Source organism: Eulemur rufifrons, chromosome 2 (assembly GCF_041146395.1).
Source record: "Eulemur rufifrons isolate Redbay chromosome 2, OSU_ERuf_1, whole genome shotgun sequence".
In the NCBI taxonomy this organism is placed as follows: Eukaryota; Metazoa; Chordata; class Mammalia; order Primates; family Lemuridae; genus Eulemur; species Eulemur rufifrons.
In genome coordinates this window covers 13,433,921-13,452,658 of record NC_090984.1, presented here as the reverse complement: position 1 = coordinate 13,452,658, position 18,738 = coordinate 13,433,921, and the positions used below count along the sequence as shown (strand labels likewise).

Here is an 18,738-nt window from a genome sequence, read left to right as displayed (position 1 = left end):
GTGAAACATCTTGATTTTTAACAAGAGGCCCCCTGTTTTCATTTTGCACTGAGCCCCACAAATTCTGTAACTGGTCCTGCACACAGCACTGGGCTCCACGAGTGTTAGAAGCAGAATGTTTGAATATAAGATCACAAAACCAGAGCAGCATCTGGATTCTCTTCAGTGAATTAAGCCAGGCTTTATTTTTGCTGCTTTCCAAACCTCCCCATAAAAGGACACAAATTCAAATTTAGGGCTCAGTTTTTGCATCTAAACAGTTAAACAGACTCACGTGATTCTAACCTACACAAAGGGGGAAAAAAACAAAGTATTTCAAAAGTTTCTGCAGATTTTCCTCAAGGTTTGGATTGCCAATTCATGACCACCATGACCAGATGTTAGAATCCATCAAGACAACCACCAAAATGGCTGCTGAACTTGAAGATGGCACACACACAAAGCAGAAATGTAAAGCTTTGACTTGGAGGAAACTATCTCTAAGCAGGCTCAACACAGGGCTTTTGTTCTCAGGAATAGCTTTTTTCCCTTGAAAGATTGTTTTTATGATGTTAAATCCTTCTCCAATTCAGTTTTCAAGTTTGGTTTAGCAGTAAAAGGGTAAAAATAACACACTTAATGGCCTCCACAAGTTCTGCCTTATTCCAACTCCTTTGTTCAAAGGACATTAAAATTATTATGAGGATTTTCAATTAATATAGCAAGGAAAAATTGAAATCAAAAACAAGAAAGATTATTTCACAAATAAAATTAACAATTTGAAGGACATGTTTATTAATGGTTTTGCACAGAGGCTGAAGGCAAGAAGGCCAAGCGTTCAAAGTTTTAAGTCTACAGCCTCACCTTCCTTGTCCTTTCCTGAAATGTTACAAAAGCAAACTGGCACTTTGCACAAAACAGGAAGGGAGAGAATCAGTGCACAGGAACTAGGAGGGACTAGTACAGTTGAACTTTTGGAGTATGTACTCGTATACAGCAAACTGAAAACTGACCACAGCCAAGGGACAGTTGTACAATTGGCTTCATTTCACCCTTACAAGAGTAAGGCAGCTCCAAGCAGCAGGGGCCCTTCCTGAAGCCCAGTTAAAAGCCATTTGCTTCAACAGCAGCAGCCATTCCAGGACCAGCAGCCCTTGACTCCACTTTGATGAAAATGCCATGTAGTGTCCAAACAATGAAGAGACCCCAAGTTTATTTCCTACCAGCTGTGACTACCACCTAATAACCCTTAAAAAATAAAAGAATCACAAAATCTAACTCAAGACAGCTGTAACTATATTATCAAAATTTAAATACTGTCCCATGTGAAGTTTCCAGGGCGTGTCCATAAAGACACTTTAATCAAAAAGCTGTTATTGCAACTCAAAAACCAAGCAATTCCAAACTATACTTATTCCCATGGTCCTAACCACTGTAATAGAGAGGTTTAAAAATCGGGACTTTTCCCACATAACATTCTAGTAATGGCACACACCTGACTTCAATCCTTTACACTAGAAATTTGCTTAAAATGTTCCCCGTTTCTTTCCCTGCCAAATGGTATAGTTGTTTAACAGTCCTCCGTGGCGTCAGCATGAGCAGTGCTGTCCCAGAGGTCACCAATAATGACAATGCTCCTCACAAACTCATAAAATTCCCATCTCTACCCTGAGAGACTTCATCAAATCAGTGTTATGGGATCTGCAATAGTTGCTAATTCATATTTCCCTACAGGAAAATAATTATGAAGCCTTTAAAAGACCACCTCTCTTTTTATTCCACAATATTGAACACTTGTTTCATGTAGTCAGTACAACTATCAACAAGAATGTGAAGGCAAAATATGCCAAGTAATCATAGTCTGGTCACAGTCCACGAAATGAAGTGTACAAGAGCAGACCATCCAGAGCAGGTTAGGACCCGGAGGCAGAGGCAACAGCCCGGCAGTAGCAGCAGTTATGAATGAAAAAATACTGTTGCTCCGCTTCCTTTCTGAACATGGGTGGAACTTATGGACTGCCAATCGTAGGCTGCTAACACAAATTCTACTGCAGCTTTAAACATCAAAACATCGAAATGAAAACATTAAGACTTTGAAAAACTTAATGCCAAATGTTATCTACCTCTATTTAAAATGTTCCAAGAAATCATTTTAACCAACATTTAAGTGGACTATTTAAAATATTGGCCTTAAGAATAAAATGCATCATAGGAAAGGTAGACGAGCAATCCAAAAAAGAACTCAGATAGTCCCCGATAGAGCTATTCTGATTTTACACACCTGCACAAACTTTTATCAGAATGAGTGTTTTTGTGCTCCCATTAACTGCTCAAGTCTGAAATGGACAAAAAAGTAGAGGGAATACAGAGACCGAAGCTTCACTGAAGAGAATTCATATGTGACGAGGCCTGCAACTTTTTAAAAGGGAGGAGGAGCTTGAAAGTCAGCTATGTTGTCAGCTAACATTCTTCACCTCATAATAGTTCTCAGGCAGCCAGTCTAATGGAGGGGTGCACAGAATAGATGCACATTCTTTAATACAAAGACAACTTGAAACATGCCAAAATCATTATTCTACAGGACTGCTTGACTCATGGACAAATTAGAAAAAGACTGAGCCCACACTTGTTCTTAACCCCATGGCAAGAGCAGAAGAGCACTACCTCTTTAACTAGACCAAACACCAGAGCAAACCGGACAGGCTGCACTTCTGCATTCACACATGTGAATGCTTTAGCAAAACAGGCCTTTCTAAAATGCAGGCTGAAATTACAACAAAGGAAAACATGAGGGACCGAATAGACTGGGTAGGGATTTTATTTAAATAGTTCTGCCTCACAGACCCACAATGCAAATTATCTCCAAGAGCCAAAGAAGGCTTTCTATTGGACTACATTTGCCCTCTGGGCCTCAGTTTCCTGTCAGCTGGAATTTGAAATTTACTTAAAGTGATGCATTGAATAGTAACAGAAGGATTAAGTACTTAAAGAAATCTTTGCTTACACAAGTTAAACTGACTGCTGCTAAACTCCAGATCGATTTGAGTAAACTACATCACTGACCTTCCTTTTCTTCCTGAAACTGGGCTCCGTGTTTACTCACTACTGGGGCAGCACAGTCCTGCCTTGGTTGTGGCTGCCCCACCCCATGCTGCCAGTCCCCAGGTTAGGCCAGGAGAAGCAGCAGCCCAGCGACAAGCTTTCTTCATCCACATGGCATTTTAGGGTCTCAAACTAATGTAGCACAATGCTACTTAAGTTTAAAATGCCTAAGATCACTTTCTGCTCACAGCAATTTTTTGGGTTTGTTTGTTTGTTAAGACGGTGCCTTGCTCTGTTGCCAGGGCTAGAGCTCTCTGCAGCTTCAAAGTCAAGTGATCCTCCTGCCCCAGCCTCCTGAGTTGCTGGGACTACAGGCCGTGCCATCACCACGCCCAGCTATATTTTTGTATTTTTTGTAGAGACAAGGTCTCACTATGTTGCTCAGGCTAATGCTCACAGAAATCTTCACTTTTCCTGCCCAGTCCTTATAGTCAACCACTTTAAGATATGTATCCCACGACCTATCAGAATAGCTGTGGACTGGTAAGTCACTTCCAAAGGCCTAAGTGACCAGTCCAGGTAACAAATGGATTATTAATAGGATCTCCAAGAATGCTGCTAAACGCTAAAATTAAAGATGGAGGATATACACCTGGTGTCAAAGACGGGAAGATCAGGAATTAGGGAGGGTGTGTGAGACAGTCTCACACATAAGTACCTTCAGAAAAGTCCCCCCTTGCCATGTCAAGGCTAGCTACATTAGTTCTGAGAGGCTGCAATTAGACACTGCTACAATAACAGAAAATTTAAGTTGACAACTAAGCTCAGTTCTTGTTCTACTGGTTTCCTGAACTATGATTCAGGAACATGCGTGGACTCTTAAAATGCAGACCAATAAAGAGATCATGACATCCCAAATCTCTGTGGTTTGGGATGATTTTAAGACTAACGCCTTTAGGGTAGGAGTGCCTCTCTCTGCCATTTTGTCCTGTGCAGTAAGTCTTCAAAAAACTTAAAATTTATTGGCAACAGATTTCAAGTAAATATTTCAGATTTAAAATAAACATTTAAACATATTTTTTTCTACATCCAGTCAGGAATAAAAATGTATTTTTAAAACCTCATAATGAAAAGAATAACATTTCCTATGGAGTCATATGCATGTAAACACAGTAAATTTCTTTAGACTTCACATACTGAATGTAAGTATTACCATAAAATGATTATCTCTTATGAATCACTTTACCCACAATCCAATACAGCTAATAATTTAATTAAACAGCAAAGTAATTAATTTAACCAGTACTGGGGAGCTCTAAACAAGAACATTTTAAGGCTCATTAAAAACAACTGATTTACTGCACACCTGTAATTCTAAATTCACCACCAAAAATACACTGAAAGGGCTGAGCCTGGGCATTCGTAGCAGTATGCCAGGGGAATATGAGAACCAGTTTGGAAGTATCCGAATAAACCACCAGGCTGGCTCCACGCTTAGTAAGAGTGCAAAATAGTAAATTGAGGTGAACTGCTTCTACATCCAGAAACGTCATGGCTGCTGCTGCTACCAGCTTTAAGGCTTCCCAAACTGAATTACTGAATGGTAAAGCAGTAAAAATGTCACCTACTTTATCCATCATGTCCCAAAACTGGTTCACACACTCCTAAAAATAAAAAAATAATTTGGCCTGCAATCTCTTACAAAATTCTAACAATTGCATTTTCAAAGCCACATTCCTGGTTCTTGGAACTACTATACCTTATTATCAATGGAAATAGCAATTCAGCGGTTCAACCAAATCACGAGAACACAAATTTGGAGGTTATTCCAAAAGCTAATTCGAATGAGACCCAACTGGACTGTACAGAAACCCCAAGCTTGTATTGAAGCAGCAGTCCCAAAAACCAAGAACACTGCATCTGGGATGCCACATGACACGCCCTTCAGACAAAAAGAAGAAACTTCACTCTTGCCCTAGGAGCATTGGCAGGATGATTTGGCTGATCAAGGCAGGGAAACAAACCTCACACCAGAACATTTTCCCATCTGTGTTATCTGGAGAAATACCGCAGGGGAGCAGCACACATGACTGTACAGAGAGGTTCACGGTGCCTAGTGCTTCTTGCATGTCATGGTCAAAGTAAGTGATGGGACAATGATGGCAGTGCCATTCATAATTTCAAAACCCAATTCGGGGAGCACCAGTACACATACCAAAATGGCCTATCCAGAGGGCATCTCTGTCACTGAAATGTTAATCATTTGACAAATCAAGCTCACATCTCTTTTCATTATGAATGCTCCAGAAAACCAATACCTTTCAGTCCTTCAAAGACTCCGATAAGCGTAATTTGATTCTAGGTGTGGGAGCTGAGGGTGCAGGCCTCAAGGCATTATACAAATTGTTCTCTATCAATATTTTTGTCTAAACCAGAGCTGAGCAATCTCTTGAGTCCTAAGTGCCACCAGCAGGGCCAAGAGTCAGGAAAGAAAGGAAGACAACAGCAGAACAGGAGGAAAGATGGAAAGAAAGAGGACACATGTAGTGTGTACAGAGGTGAGGCAGAGGACCATGAGGGCAGCCTCCTCAGACCTCCTGGTGGCAGAAGAGCTTGGTTGCTTCCCCGGCACTAGGGTGGAATTTGGACACCTGGGCTGTAAACAATGTGCACCTTAAGGCACCACATTACAAAGCAGATACCTAATATTTTGAGCTCTCCAACTGCCAATCTATTTTCCTCCCCCCTGGGGTGGGGGGGGCGAGGAGTGGGGGGGCCAGGGCAGGAGAGCCTAACAGTTAAATACACGCTGACATGTTATAGTTTGGAATGCGAGCAGCACAGGTCCAGCTACCAAATTTTGATCCCAGGAAGACATCCACAAAATTTAAACAATCTTCCTGCCCGATTTAAAAAGCTTAAAAAAAAAGAAAGAAAGAAAAGAAAAGAAAGGAAAAACCTAAGGTGAAGAACTTGAAAAATTTTCTTAACACAGAAAGGCTCCCCTCAAAGCCTTATTAACCATGTTAACCCAGTAAAATTATCTGTAGGCCAAGAGACCATACAGACCACCCTGCTGACACACAGGGGCATGACCACAATAAAAGTGGGGTTGGATAAGGGGGCTTAACTCTAAAGCCTGGACAGAACACACGCTCTACCCAGAACAGCTTCCACTGACAAAAAAAAAAATAACCAAGGAATTAGCCACAGAGAAGATGACACACCAACCTTCTTACCCTACTCCACCACCAGTACCATTACCTTTTTCTTTAACCAGGTCTTTAAGTGACTGCCATTTCACATCAAAGGGTATGTTTGTAATGAAGGCTCTGTATCTTTTAGTTGGATTAGCATATGGCTCAAAGCGATTGCCTCCTCTTTTTATGTTTTTCTCCTTCCTCTTCTCATTCTGAGTAGGTCGTTCTCCTTCACTAAATGCAAAAGAGAAGAAATAAAGGGTTTATACGTTAGTACAATGTGAAAGATATTTATTTGATCTGCCAGGTTTATAATTCCACACAAAATTATATATGACACAAGACTAATATTGGTTTCTATTTGAGACATTCAAACTAAAGTGTTCCACAGGGCAGAAAGATGTAGCAGTGTTCCTTAGAATCCACCTGCCAAGAAACCATTCCCAAGAAGACAGCACTCTTCTTAGGCTTACGAACATTCATATGGGCTGCAACCCAAACAGGGTGAGACCGAGCTGCTGCCCCAGCTGCGTTAAATCCAAGACAGAAACAAGAAAAGAGAAAACTTCCAAGATTTCACAGAACAGAAAAACCATTTAAGTTTTACAAATAAAAGCATCTTTTGTTGTGTTAAAAAAAAATTATGATCAAAAGGAACATGTAAAAAAAAAAAAAGTGGAAATGTAAAATGATGTAGCCACTATGGAAACGTTTGGCAGTTACTCAAAATTAAACACAGAATTACCATACGACCCGCAATGCCACTGCTAGGTATATATCCAAAAGAATTAAAAGCAGGGACTCAAATACATGTACATCAATCAATGTTCATAGGAGCATTATTCTTAAAAGTCAAAAGATGGAAAATAGTCCAAGTGTCTATCAGATGAATGGAATAAACAAAACGTGGAATATCCATGCAATGGAATTCTACTAAGCCACAAAAAGGAAGAAAATTCTAACACATGCTACAAAACATGGATGAACCTTGAAGACATTAGGCTCAGTGAAATAAGCCAGTCACAAAATAACAAATTCTGTCTGATTCTGCTTATGAGATACCTAGAATAAGCAAATTCATAGACAAAAAGTAGACCAGAGGTTAAGTTATCAGGGTCTAGGGAGAGGTGGAAGTGAGGAACTTATTAAACAACAGGGACGAGGTGTGGTGGTTCATGCCTGTAATCCCAGCAACTATGGAGGCTGAGGCAGGAGGATCGCTTGAGCCCAGGAGTTGGAGGCTGCAGTGAGCTATTATCAACTGCACTCCAGCCTGGGTGACAGAACAAGACCCAGTCTCTAAAAATAAATAAACAAACAAAATAAACAATGGGCACACAATTTGTATTTGGGAGGATTAAAAAAAATTACAAGAATAGACAGTGGTGATGGCTGCACAACACTGTACTTAATTGTATACTCAAGACAGTTAAAAGAGTGTATTTTATGTATATTTTAACCATTATTTTTTAAAAATAAAAAAAACCAGGGAAAGACACCATTCTCTACACAACCCTACTATTAATACTCTGAAGCCAAGAAACTCCAAGTCTGAACAATCCAGGTAGGTAAAAGACAGCATGCAAACAAACAATTCCACTTTCAGCACAGGGCGGATGCTTTTTTCCATATGTAGTACTCTTTAGCTTTTTGTGTTAGGTTGCCTCCACGCTGTAACTTTTACCTCTAAGCACCAGACACCAAGCTTGGAAGCCCAGGTGTGTATACTAGCCAGGGCAGGGCTGTTCCTTCAGCTGCCGGCTAAGTTCAGTTCCCTCCAACTACCGACTACCAGGAGGCCCTGAGAGCTGACCAGGAACAAGTGGGGAGCCAGCAGAGCCCAGCAAATTTCTCAGGCCACTGGGAATTTTCCAAGCCCTGTGCGTTCCACCAGCGAGAATCCAGCAACTACCAAACCACAGGTGCTAGCAGAGTTGTGATCCACGACAAAAACAGAAACTAAAAAGCCAAGACTATCATACTGATGATTTATAAAACTACCTTTATTTAATTAAAGGGCTGATCTTTACTCTGGAATATGCCTTCCTTTTGTGGGGAGGGGTAGTGTTCAAACACCTAATGGTAGCTGGATGACTTTCTTTTAATGCATTGGAAAAATTTTAAAGTTAACAACTTTTTATAGTACCCAGAGTCTCTTTCACTGATCCCCCATATCCAAACACAAAGGTGCCAAGTGGTATCCCAGTGAAGGTATCATGCTAGTGTGAGCTACACCCCCTCTGACACAAGGTAAAACTCGGGAAAGCAGCTTGCTCCATGATCTGAACTACACTCATACAAAATCAATAGCTTCCCTTCGCAAGGGCTGGTAGACAAGTTGATGCTATGGCTACTCCAACCCCCAGATGCCTAGAGTGCAGTCTCCCAGAGTCCACAAGGGTGGCTTCACACCACAAAGCAGATCCCAAAGGGAACCCACCACTGTTACACAGGCCACCTGTCTACTCCATAAGAAAGTCCTGGACCAAAGGATGTCAAACAGAACATATCTGCCAAAGTGTCTCACTCTTTCTTGGCAGATGATGAGGAATGTGTTAGAAAAATTCATAAAACATAGACCAACCTACACATGGTCCACCAGAAAGCCCATAGATGTATTTTAATATAACTTACTTCTAAAACCCCAAATAGTTTAAGATTTACAAAATAAAAAACATTATTGTGACACAGGGTCCTCGACACAGTAATATTTCCAGTCTGTGTTTTCGTAAACTTCTCAGCTCACCTATTAGTTACAAAATGTATAAATTAACCAATTACAGCCAAAGCAGGTAACAAAGTAGCCCATATTCCGCTGATGCATATTACAGCTAACAATAAACTACCCTACCTAACCACAGAAGCTGGGTATTTGGTATGGGGTTAATCCACATCACATGATTACACTAGCCACTGAGAAAGCAGTTCATTGTGTTTAATGCCCAAAGTAGGGGCACAGCACCTCTGCAAACAAATCCTCTGGCTAATCATTTCCTCTCTCCAAGTTTCCTCATACGTACTCTTGCCCAGGCTGGAGTGGCTCAATGATCAAATAGCTCACTGCAGCCTGTAACTCTTGGCTCCAAATGATCCTCTCACCTCAGCTTCCCAAGTAGCTGGGACTACAGATGCCACCAGGTCTGGCTAATTGTTTTTTTTGTTTTGTTAGACATAGGGTCTTACTATGTTGCTCAGGCAGGTCTCCAACTCCTGGCCTCAAGCAATCCCTCCCCCTCAGTCTCCGGAGTTGCTAGGATTACAGGCATAGGCCACTGCGCCCAGCACCAATTCCGTTCTTAGTAGAACTGTACAGAATGACCCTCAAATCTTACTCAAGACACACATTCAAGTATAGACGATATGACAGTGTAAGAGGAGCATCCTGATAAGTTTCTTTTTCTCATGTCTAATCCTATTTTCTCACTATCTTCAGTATAAAATTAGGGGGAATATCCCTCTCTAGCCCTAAAATATATATAATACTTAACTCTGAAAGCTTTTTAGAAGTACATTTAAAAATTTTTTAAAACTGGAAATCCCTTTATCTTCTAAACAAAAAAAAAAAAAAAAAAAATTTTTTTTTTTTTTTTTTTGAGACAAGGTCTGGTGGCTCTGTCCCCCGGCTGCAGTGCAGTGAGTGACCCAAGCATAGCTCACTGCAACCCTGAACTCCTGGACTCAAGCAATCCTCTCGCCTCAGCCTCCCATAAAATTACATTTTTTATAGGCAGATTATGATTTGGCAACACTGATAAAATAAATTCCTTTAACCTAATATACCCCAAATTTGGAATGTTAAGACATTAAAAATGAGGTTTATAAAGAATCTATAAGAGAAAAATGCTTAAGTTAAATTTTAAAAGGAGAATCCAAAATTATCTGACCACACATCCTAGCACATAACCTTGTAGCTGTTGGCTATTTTTATGGAAAATAAAATTAAAGCAGTATTTAAGGAACTTAGAATTTAAAAGTCTCTTATAAAAGTTTTACCTATATGCAAAAAAATGAACTTAGATCCATACCTCATACGATATACAAAAATTAACTTAAAATGGGTCATAAATCTAAAAAAGGAAAATTGATTTAAGTCGGTCTTCAAAATTAAAAACTGCTGCTCTGTAAGGCCAGGCGCAGTGGCTCATGCCTGTAATCCCAGCACTTTGGGAGGCTGAGGCAGGAAAACTGCTTGAGGTCAGGAGTTCGAAGTTACAGTGAACTAGGATCACACCATTGCATGCTAGCCTGGGCAAAAAGTGAGAGCCTGTCTCAAAAAAAACAAAAACAACAACAACAAAAAAAACCCAAAACAACCCCAACACTTCTCTGCGAAAGACAGTTCAGACTACGAAAAGATAATGCCACAGACTATAAGAAAATATTTGCAAAGCATGTATCTGGATATTATCCAGAATATATAAGAGAAAGGAACTCTCAACACTCAGTAATAAAAACCCAATTTTTTCAAAAGGGCAAAGCACTTAAAAACAAATCACCAAAGATACATGGATGGCATGTAAGCACTCAACATCACCAATCATTAGGGAAATGCAAACTAAAACCAAGATGCCGCTATACATCTATTAGAATGGCTAAAATTAAAAAGAATGACCGTACCAAGGATTAGCAAGGATATAGAGGAACTGGTGGAAATGTAAAATGGTACAACCACTTTGGCAGTTTCTTAAAAATTTAAACATAAACCTACCTGTGACCCAATTATCCACAACTAGCTACTTACCCAAGAGAAAATAAACCATATATCCATACAAAAACTTGTACCTGAAAATACACAGCATTATTTGTAATATTTCAAAACTGGAAACCCAAATGTCTAAAAGGTAAATAAACTGTAGTATATCTATATAACAAAATAATACTGAGCAACAAAAAGCAATGAGCTACATGCACTACCCTGGATGAATCTTAAAATAATTACGCTCAAAGGAGTCAGACAAAAAAGGGAGTTATATACCATATGGTTCCACATACTCTAGAAAATCTTATCTAGCAAACTATCTGTAGCACAGTTTCTCAGCCTCAGCGCTACTGACATTTTTAAGCCAGATGTCCTTTGTTGTGGGAGGCTGTCCTGTGCACTGCACGAATGTTTAAGAGCATCCATGGCCTCTACCCAAGATACACCAGTAACTCTCACACCAAGTCAGGAAGGTGAAGATCAGAAACATCTCTAAGACACTTCCAGATGTCCAAGGGTTCCCTGGGGCGGGGGATGGGGGGGTCACCCATTGAGAACCACTGATGTATACAGATGGAAAACTGATCAAAGGTTGTCTGGGGGAAGGAGAGTAGATGTGGGGAGGAATTGGGGGAGATAAGGATTACTAAGGGGAAAAGGCTACTTCTGGAGGTTATGGATATGGTTAGCTTGATTTCAGTGAGGGTTTCACGTGCCAGCACTTATCAAACTGTACATTTTAAATATGTGCAGTTTATTGTGCCAATTATACAGCAGACTTGCTTTTTCAAAAACAGTTTCTACATTTGTTAAATTTCAAACCTAACCCAAACTCCACTTAGTAGCATATTTGTAATCTTTCAAAGAAACTGAAGCCACAATAGGCAGATCTACCTAGGCCAGCTAAATGTCTAAACGTCTTACCAATATTTTCCTAAACTGGCTAGATCTGGTTCTAGCACCCAATCATTCACCTGAAGTTCTAAACAGACCCAGTATAATAAAAACCTTTTCTTCTTTTTCTTTCTCTTTAAAGAGACAGGGTCTCGCCCATGCTGGAGTGCAGTGCCATCATCACAGCCCACTGTAACCTCAAACTTAGGCTCAAGCAATCCTCCTGCCTCAGCCTCCCAAGTAGATAGGACTACAGGTGCAAGCCAACACACCTGGCTAATTTTTAAAAATTGTTTGTAGAGACAAGGTCTCTCTGTGTTGCCCAGGCTGGTCTCAAACTCCTGGCCTCAAGTGATCCTCCTTGCTCAGATTCCCAAAATGCTAGAATTATAGGCATGAGCCACCATATCCAGCCAAAAACCTTTTCTGCCATTCCATCAAGCTACTGTTTCACAACATATTGATAAAGACAAGCCCAAAATATTTGCCAAGTACCTTCCCAGACATTAAAACACAATTATGTTTAATATGGCGTTGAAATTGTTTCATTGAGTTCTTTGGAAATTGACAAGTTATCATGTTCCACCATACTAGAATTACACCGAACATAAAGATCACAACTAATAAAAAGACTGAGTGCCTACTGCACAAGAGACTGCTACATTTACTATGTAGAACAGTGATTCTCAACCCTCTAATGCCTCCGTGCCATTCCGATGGATAATGCTCATCGCGTTGGAAGTTTCTCAATCAAGGGAAGGGTGCAATTTGAAACAGCAATCCCAATACCTTGAAATTGTGATCACTGAGGGACAAGGTCCCCTGCCCTTGTGAACTATACCTTAAGTGATTCTTCACAGAAATCCTTTAAATCCTGAGCTTCTCTAATGCATTTAAGATGTGGAGCACTATTCATAGCTCCAGCTCCAGGTCCACCACTTAACTACCCATGTGACTCAAGCTCTTTCCCTCTCTGGTTCTTTGCCAGCAAAACCAGCATAACCTGTACCCATCTTAGCGCTAAGGGATGCTGTGAGAATCAACAAACAGAACAAAAAGCAGCTTGGAAAGTATGGAAGGGAGAGTACTGCAGGTGATTAAAAGCTAGGGTCTCAGCCCCAAAGTCACCTTATCTTCACTAGGCCTCGGTCTCTTCATTCGTAAATGCAGGTTACTACCTACCTTACAAGTTTAAAGGAGAGGTTCTTGGCACACAGTTAAGTAACTGTGGCAATGATATATTTTTCCACCAGTAATTTTCTTGAGAAGGGTAGGGAGACGGATTGATTCACTCCTAGGTTCTAATGTTGCATCTACCGCCCAGATTTTAAAACTAGCCAACTAGAGCCATGGCTGAGGACAAGTTCCTTAACCTGATTTTCTTAATTATGTTTTTAAGAAAAGCTTTCTTGATTGTAAAAGAGTCAATACTAACAGTATCTCCTTGGGAATCAATGATAAATATAAATCTTTTTTCAATTTTTTGAAGAAAACATTTCTATAAGAGATAAATTTTTATTTTTAAAATATCCAATGTTTTCTGATTCAGCCACAAAAATTAATCAGGAAGTAAAGTCACTGATTTTGAATATATGATGCAACCTTTATTTAAAAAAAACCAAACAAAAAAACCCCCTAAACCTAAATGAATGTTTTTTCCCCCTGACTAAATATATCCTAGCTCTAAATCTTGACTGACTTTAAATGGAATAGATTTCTTATCCAAATAAAGCAAACCGTTCTCTCACACCCAGGAAAGAAGTTAACTGCAAAACATTTCCAAACTGGGGTCCTCAATCAAACTCACTAGTCCATGACATCTTTTTGCTCTGCTGCACACTCCACTTCTGGTGGAGACAAAGGTCAAAAGAACCAAGTTTCTATTTTCTTTCTAGCTCTTAAAGACTCCAAGATAAAAATCTAAATTCCTTAGCCTGGAATTCATTGCCTACCAGCTGGTCTCCAGGGCTCCAACCTTAAAGGCTACAGTAACTTTAATTCTGTATAAATAAAGCATATACCCAAATCCCTGATCTTTGGATACTCTCCTCTTTCTCTGCCTCTCCCCAACCACGTTCTCCACCACATCATGGTCCTTGTCCTACTGAACATGTCCCAGACCACAGCAGTTGTGGGGAGGGTCGCCTCCTTCAGGCCCCCTGCCATGCAATTCCACTTAACTTTATCACAGCACAATTATTTTACTGAAAAAAAATGTCCACTCTGGGCAAGGGCTTCTAAAGAGCTTTGCTTCCAGAGCTTTGTAACACACACACACAAAAATTCCTGAGCCCCCTTAAAAAAGATCTAAGTGTGGCCAGCTTCCTAGAGTATCCTCTATTAAGCCACTACTAGATTGAGGTTTTTTTCCAACAAGGACTATTTCATTTGTAAAAACTCCAGGTTCTAACAGTCCACGTGTGTTTGTCAAATGACTCAGTCACAAAATGACTATCTGAAAATGGACAGCAGACAATGGAAAATTTGGAAAACGTACCTCAGGTGCTATAATCTGTAACTAATTCAAACTGTCACCTAGCAACGTTCTAGCAGCACTCCATCATGTAGACAGGAAATAAATTTACCTTAAAGCCCTCAAAATATGGCCCTCAGAAATTCTACTGAGTTCCCCTAGACAGACAGTTGAAAAAGTCCAAATGAATACATCGCTTTCCAGAGTTTTCAACAGTAAAGTGTTGGGAATAATCAAAGGAAGCTTTTCTCTTGATTTCTAAGGACCAGTAACCACGGTATTTTGGTCCTCCCCACCTAAGGGAAAAAAGAACCTGAAAGCTTTTCCAGATTTGATGTCTAACAATATAGCTAGCATTTAGTGAACACTAACAGAAGTGCTTAATTACATTCACTTGTAATCCTCATAAACTCTTAACTTTCACACATTAAAACAGAAGGGAAGGCAAATGTATACAGAGAGAACGTAGACTAGACATTACCAGGGGCTACAGAGGAGGGGCACTAAGGGGAGTTTGTGTTTACTGGCTACAGTTTAAGATGATGAAAAAGTTCTAGACGTGAATAGTAGTGACGATTGTATAACACTGTGAGTGTACTCAATGGCACTGACTTGCACACTCAAAAATGGCTAAAATGGAAAATTCTATGTTATGTATATTTCACCATAATTTTTTTTTAAGAAGTAAGAAACACAATGTGTGCCCTGGCTTCCCCCTCCCAGCCCCCCGGCCGCTGATCTTGGAACCCCACCATCCTTCTCAAGTGGCTGTAATCAGGACGCGTGGGTTTCAAGGGGGCACAAGCTGATGCTAACTCCTTTAAGTAAACTTTAAAAACCAACGAGCCCAGACAGTGCTCCCAGCGGGACTCGAGTCGTCTGGAAGTGGTGAGCACTCCTAACGACAGGACAGTTTCCCCTGAAACAAGGAAGACGGTATTTGTTCCTCCCCCACCCCGACTTTTTGCTTGTTTGCAAGGGTGAACCCTGAGCCAGCACATCCCATCTGTCCACTAATTCCTACTGCGCACCTGGGGAGGAGGCGCGGGAAGCGGCGAGGGACGTGAGCCGGGGCCAGAGCGTGGGGCGAGGGGCGGTTCCGAGGGAGGCACTTCCCGCGGGGCGGGGAACCGGGTCGGGACGCACAAGGGGTGGGGGGCGAGGGGGACAGAGGAGGAACCCCCGACTCGGCCTCGCGGCCCCTCCCCAACACTTCTCCAGCTGCCCTACCGGTTACCCCGCTGACCGCGCGCTGAGCCCGGGGGCGCGCGCTCCTTCCCCTCCCCCCACTTTACGGATCGGGAAACTGAGACCTCCGGCGGCGTGGGGGTGGCGGGTGAAACCACGCGCCCAAGGTCACCCGCCCGGCAAGCGGCAGGGCTGGCCTCGGACTCGGAGGCGCTCCGGGCCTGGGGCCCGCGCCCGCCCCCCGTGCTCAGGGCCCGGGCCTGAGACCTCGGTGATGGGGCCGGAACCGGCCCAGAGGAACTGAGGGAGAAGAGGCTCGAGGCCTGGGGCAGGGAGCGATCCCGGAGGCGCCACTAGGACCGCCTGGCTTCCCCCCAGTCGCGGCCTGGGCCGCCCCCACCCTCGGCAGGCCCCGCGGGAAAGGCCGGCGCCGAGGCCGCGCCGGGGGTAGGCCGCCAACAGACCTAACGGAGCCGCAGCCGGCCGCCAACCGCCGAGACGAAACCCGCCCCGGGTTTAAGGGACCGTGGCATGCTCACCCCTTAGGGCCCGGAGCCCCGTTGCCGGTCGGCACTCCGGGCGCGCCGCTCTCCTCCTCCATTTTGATCTCCGTCGCCGCCACCTCCGCCGCCGCTTCGACCCCTGCCGCCATTTTCTCCGCGTCTAGGCTTTGTGTGAGGGAGCGGGCTGCGCGGTGCTGCGCCTGCGCGCTCACGTGACCCAGTGCGACCAGTAACGCCTGCGCGGGCGTCTGCGGGCTCCCTCTTTGGCCCCCTCCCACTTCGGGCCACGCCCCTACTCTGGGCCACGGCCTCGCCGCGCGCAGGCGCAGACCGGCAGCTGTGGATTCATTCATTCCTGAGACCAACTCGCGTTAGACACCACCTAGCTGAGCCGCCCGCCTGCCCTCGGGGTCTCGTAGGGGAGACGTCTCCCCACCGACCCCACACTCACCCACATAGCCGGACCTACTCACTCTCAGCTTTCTGCAACCAGAACTGGGCAGAGAGAAAGAGAAAATTCTGTCTGGGGGGTTCCTGGGAGGTTTAGGGGATTATTAAAGACATTTTAATATTATCAAAAATTATTAAAATTTGGGTAACGCCAAACTAAAACTATTTTTTCTTTTTTCTTCCTTTTTTTGGGATGTGTGTGTGTGTGTGTGTGTGTTTTCTGTGTATCCCTGTTGATTTTCTAAAACTCATAGGGAAGCCAGCCAAACTAAAACTCTTCTCACTGTAATGGAAAGTATTAGAAGAGGTGTGCAAAGAAAATGGCTTTCTCTCTTCTTGATGGCATGTCCTGGAGTATCCTTGCATCATCTCCCCAGGCACCACACTCCAAAGTCTACTTGAGGAGAGGTGGGTGCCAGGGTGTGGGGGAAGTACAGGTGCAGGAATGAGGCTGGCCCCCAAGGGCCAGCAGAGTTAACACACCTGTGTGTGATCCTGTGTTCTGGCAGACCACCAGCCCGTCAGCCACCCTACAAGGCCCTGCTCATCTCTGTGAGCCCCCTGCCCCTCCAAGGCTACTCCAGCCATGTGGTCCTCCCTACTGCTCTTCCTACAGGCTAAGTAGGTTCCAGTCTCTGGGGGACCTTTGCACTTTGTGCTTTCTTTCACTCTCACAGCCACATTGGCTTCACCTTGCCCTTCCAGTTGGGGCAGAAAGTGTTTTTATTCCTCTGTGGGCGAGCTACATGCCAGGCAGGGATTCATGCAGAAAACAGACCTTGAGCGAGTGACCCCACCACACTGAGATTGCTCATCTGCAAATGTAGTTATTACGAACCCCCCAGGGGCCAGGGGTGGTGGCTCATGCCTGTAATCCTAGCACTCTGGGAAGCTGAGACAGGAGGATCACTTGAGGTCAGGGGTTCAAGACCAGCCAGAGCAAGAGTGAGACCCTGTCACTACTAAAAATAAAAAAAATAGCTGGGTGTAGTTGTGCGTGCCTGTAGTCCCAGCTACTTGTGAGCCTGAGGCAGGAGGATGGTTTGAGCCCAGGAGTTCGAGACCAGGCTGGGGCAACATAGGGAGACCCCCCTCTCTAAAAAAAAAAAAAAAAAAAAAGAAATTGTGTTTTAATTAGCCAGGCATGGTGGTGGACACCTCTAGTCCCAGCTACTCGGGAGACAGGAAAACTGCTTGAGCCAAAGAGTTTGAGACTACAGTGAGCTATGCTCACACTCATGCACTCCTGCCAGAGTGACAGAGCAAGACCCTGTCTCTGAAAAAAAGAAAAAAGAAATACCCAGAACTCCCCTTTCAGAGCCACTGTGAGCATTAAAAGCAGGCAGATGCCAAAAGTCCTTAAATTTAAACAGCTCACCACACAGAAAGCACTCAAGGAGTAGGTGTTGTCCTTAGCATGAACACATTCTGAACCTTTCCTGAGTCCTCATGGGAGATGGGCCACGAAGCTCAGCACTGGGACAGTGCAGACCTGACCTGGGGTCACCCCAGCTCTACTTCCTACAGCTGTGGGACCTTAGATAAAGGCTTCTCTACCCTGGGCTTCAGTCCAGGAGATACCATTCCTTCCCCCAAGGGTGGTAGCAAGAGTCGGAAGAGGGGAGGTAACCCATGATGGCTCAGAAGTGGCCCTCACCCATAATGACCCTTAATAAGTGTGGATACTATCACCGTAAGTTGTTAGTGAGTGTAAGGGGTCCAGCGTGGTATCTGGCCTTTGGCAGATGCAAAGTAAGTGGAAATTTTTCTTCTTACATATACTTGTAAAATCAGGCCAGGCACGGTGGCGCAGTCCTGTAATCCCGGCACTTTGGGAGGCGAAAGCAGGAGGATCACCTGAGATCAGGAGTTTGAGACCAGCCTGAGCAGGAGTGAGACCCCGGTCTGTACAAAAAAATAGAAAAATTAGCCGGGCATGGTGGTGCACACCTGTGGTCCCAGCTACTTGGGAGGCCCAGGCAGAGGATCGCTTGAGCCCAGGAGTTTGAGGTTGCAGTGGGCTATGATGATACCATTGCACTCTAACCCAGCTGACAGAGTGAGACTTTGTCTCAGAAAAAGAAAAAACAGAAGAATTAGCCGAGCATGGTGGCTCATGCCTATAGTCCCAGTTACTTGGGATGCTAAGGCAGGAGAATCCCTTTAGCCCAGGAGTTTGAGGCTGCACTGAGCTATGATGATGCCACAGCACTCCAAGCTGGGTGACAAAATGAGACTCTGTCTCAAAAAAAAAAAAAATTCATTTATTATATAACCCTGCTACCTGCTCTTCACTTGAAAACTCACACT

At 43.3% G+C, this 18,738-nt stretch overlaps 1 protein-coding gene across 4 annotated transcripts in view; it reads right to left on the bottom strand.

The window, feature by feature from the left end:
• HNRNPM (heterogeneous nuclear ribonucleoprotein M) overlaps positions 1-16,168 on the bottom strand; it is a 38,962-nt gene extending 22,794 nt beyond the window's left edge. Inside the window, exons 1-2 of one of the 4 annotated variants that reach the window (XM_069479353.1) lie at positions 16,015-16,168; positions 6,286-6,455 (exon numbers count right to left, since the gene is read on the bottom strand). In XM_069479353.1, coding sequence (XP_069335454.1) covers positions 6,286-6,455; positions 16,015-16,127 — 283 coding nt within the window. In that variant the 5' untranslated portion in view covers positions 16,128-16,168. The remainder of the gene's footprint in view (positions 1-6,285; positions 6,456-16,014) is intronic. The other 3 variants (XM_069479362.1, XM_069479371.1, XM_069479379.1) reach the window with 3 other exon arrangements.
• Between the last annotated feature and the right edge of the window lie 2,570 nt (positions 16,169-18,738).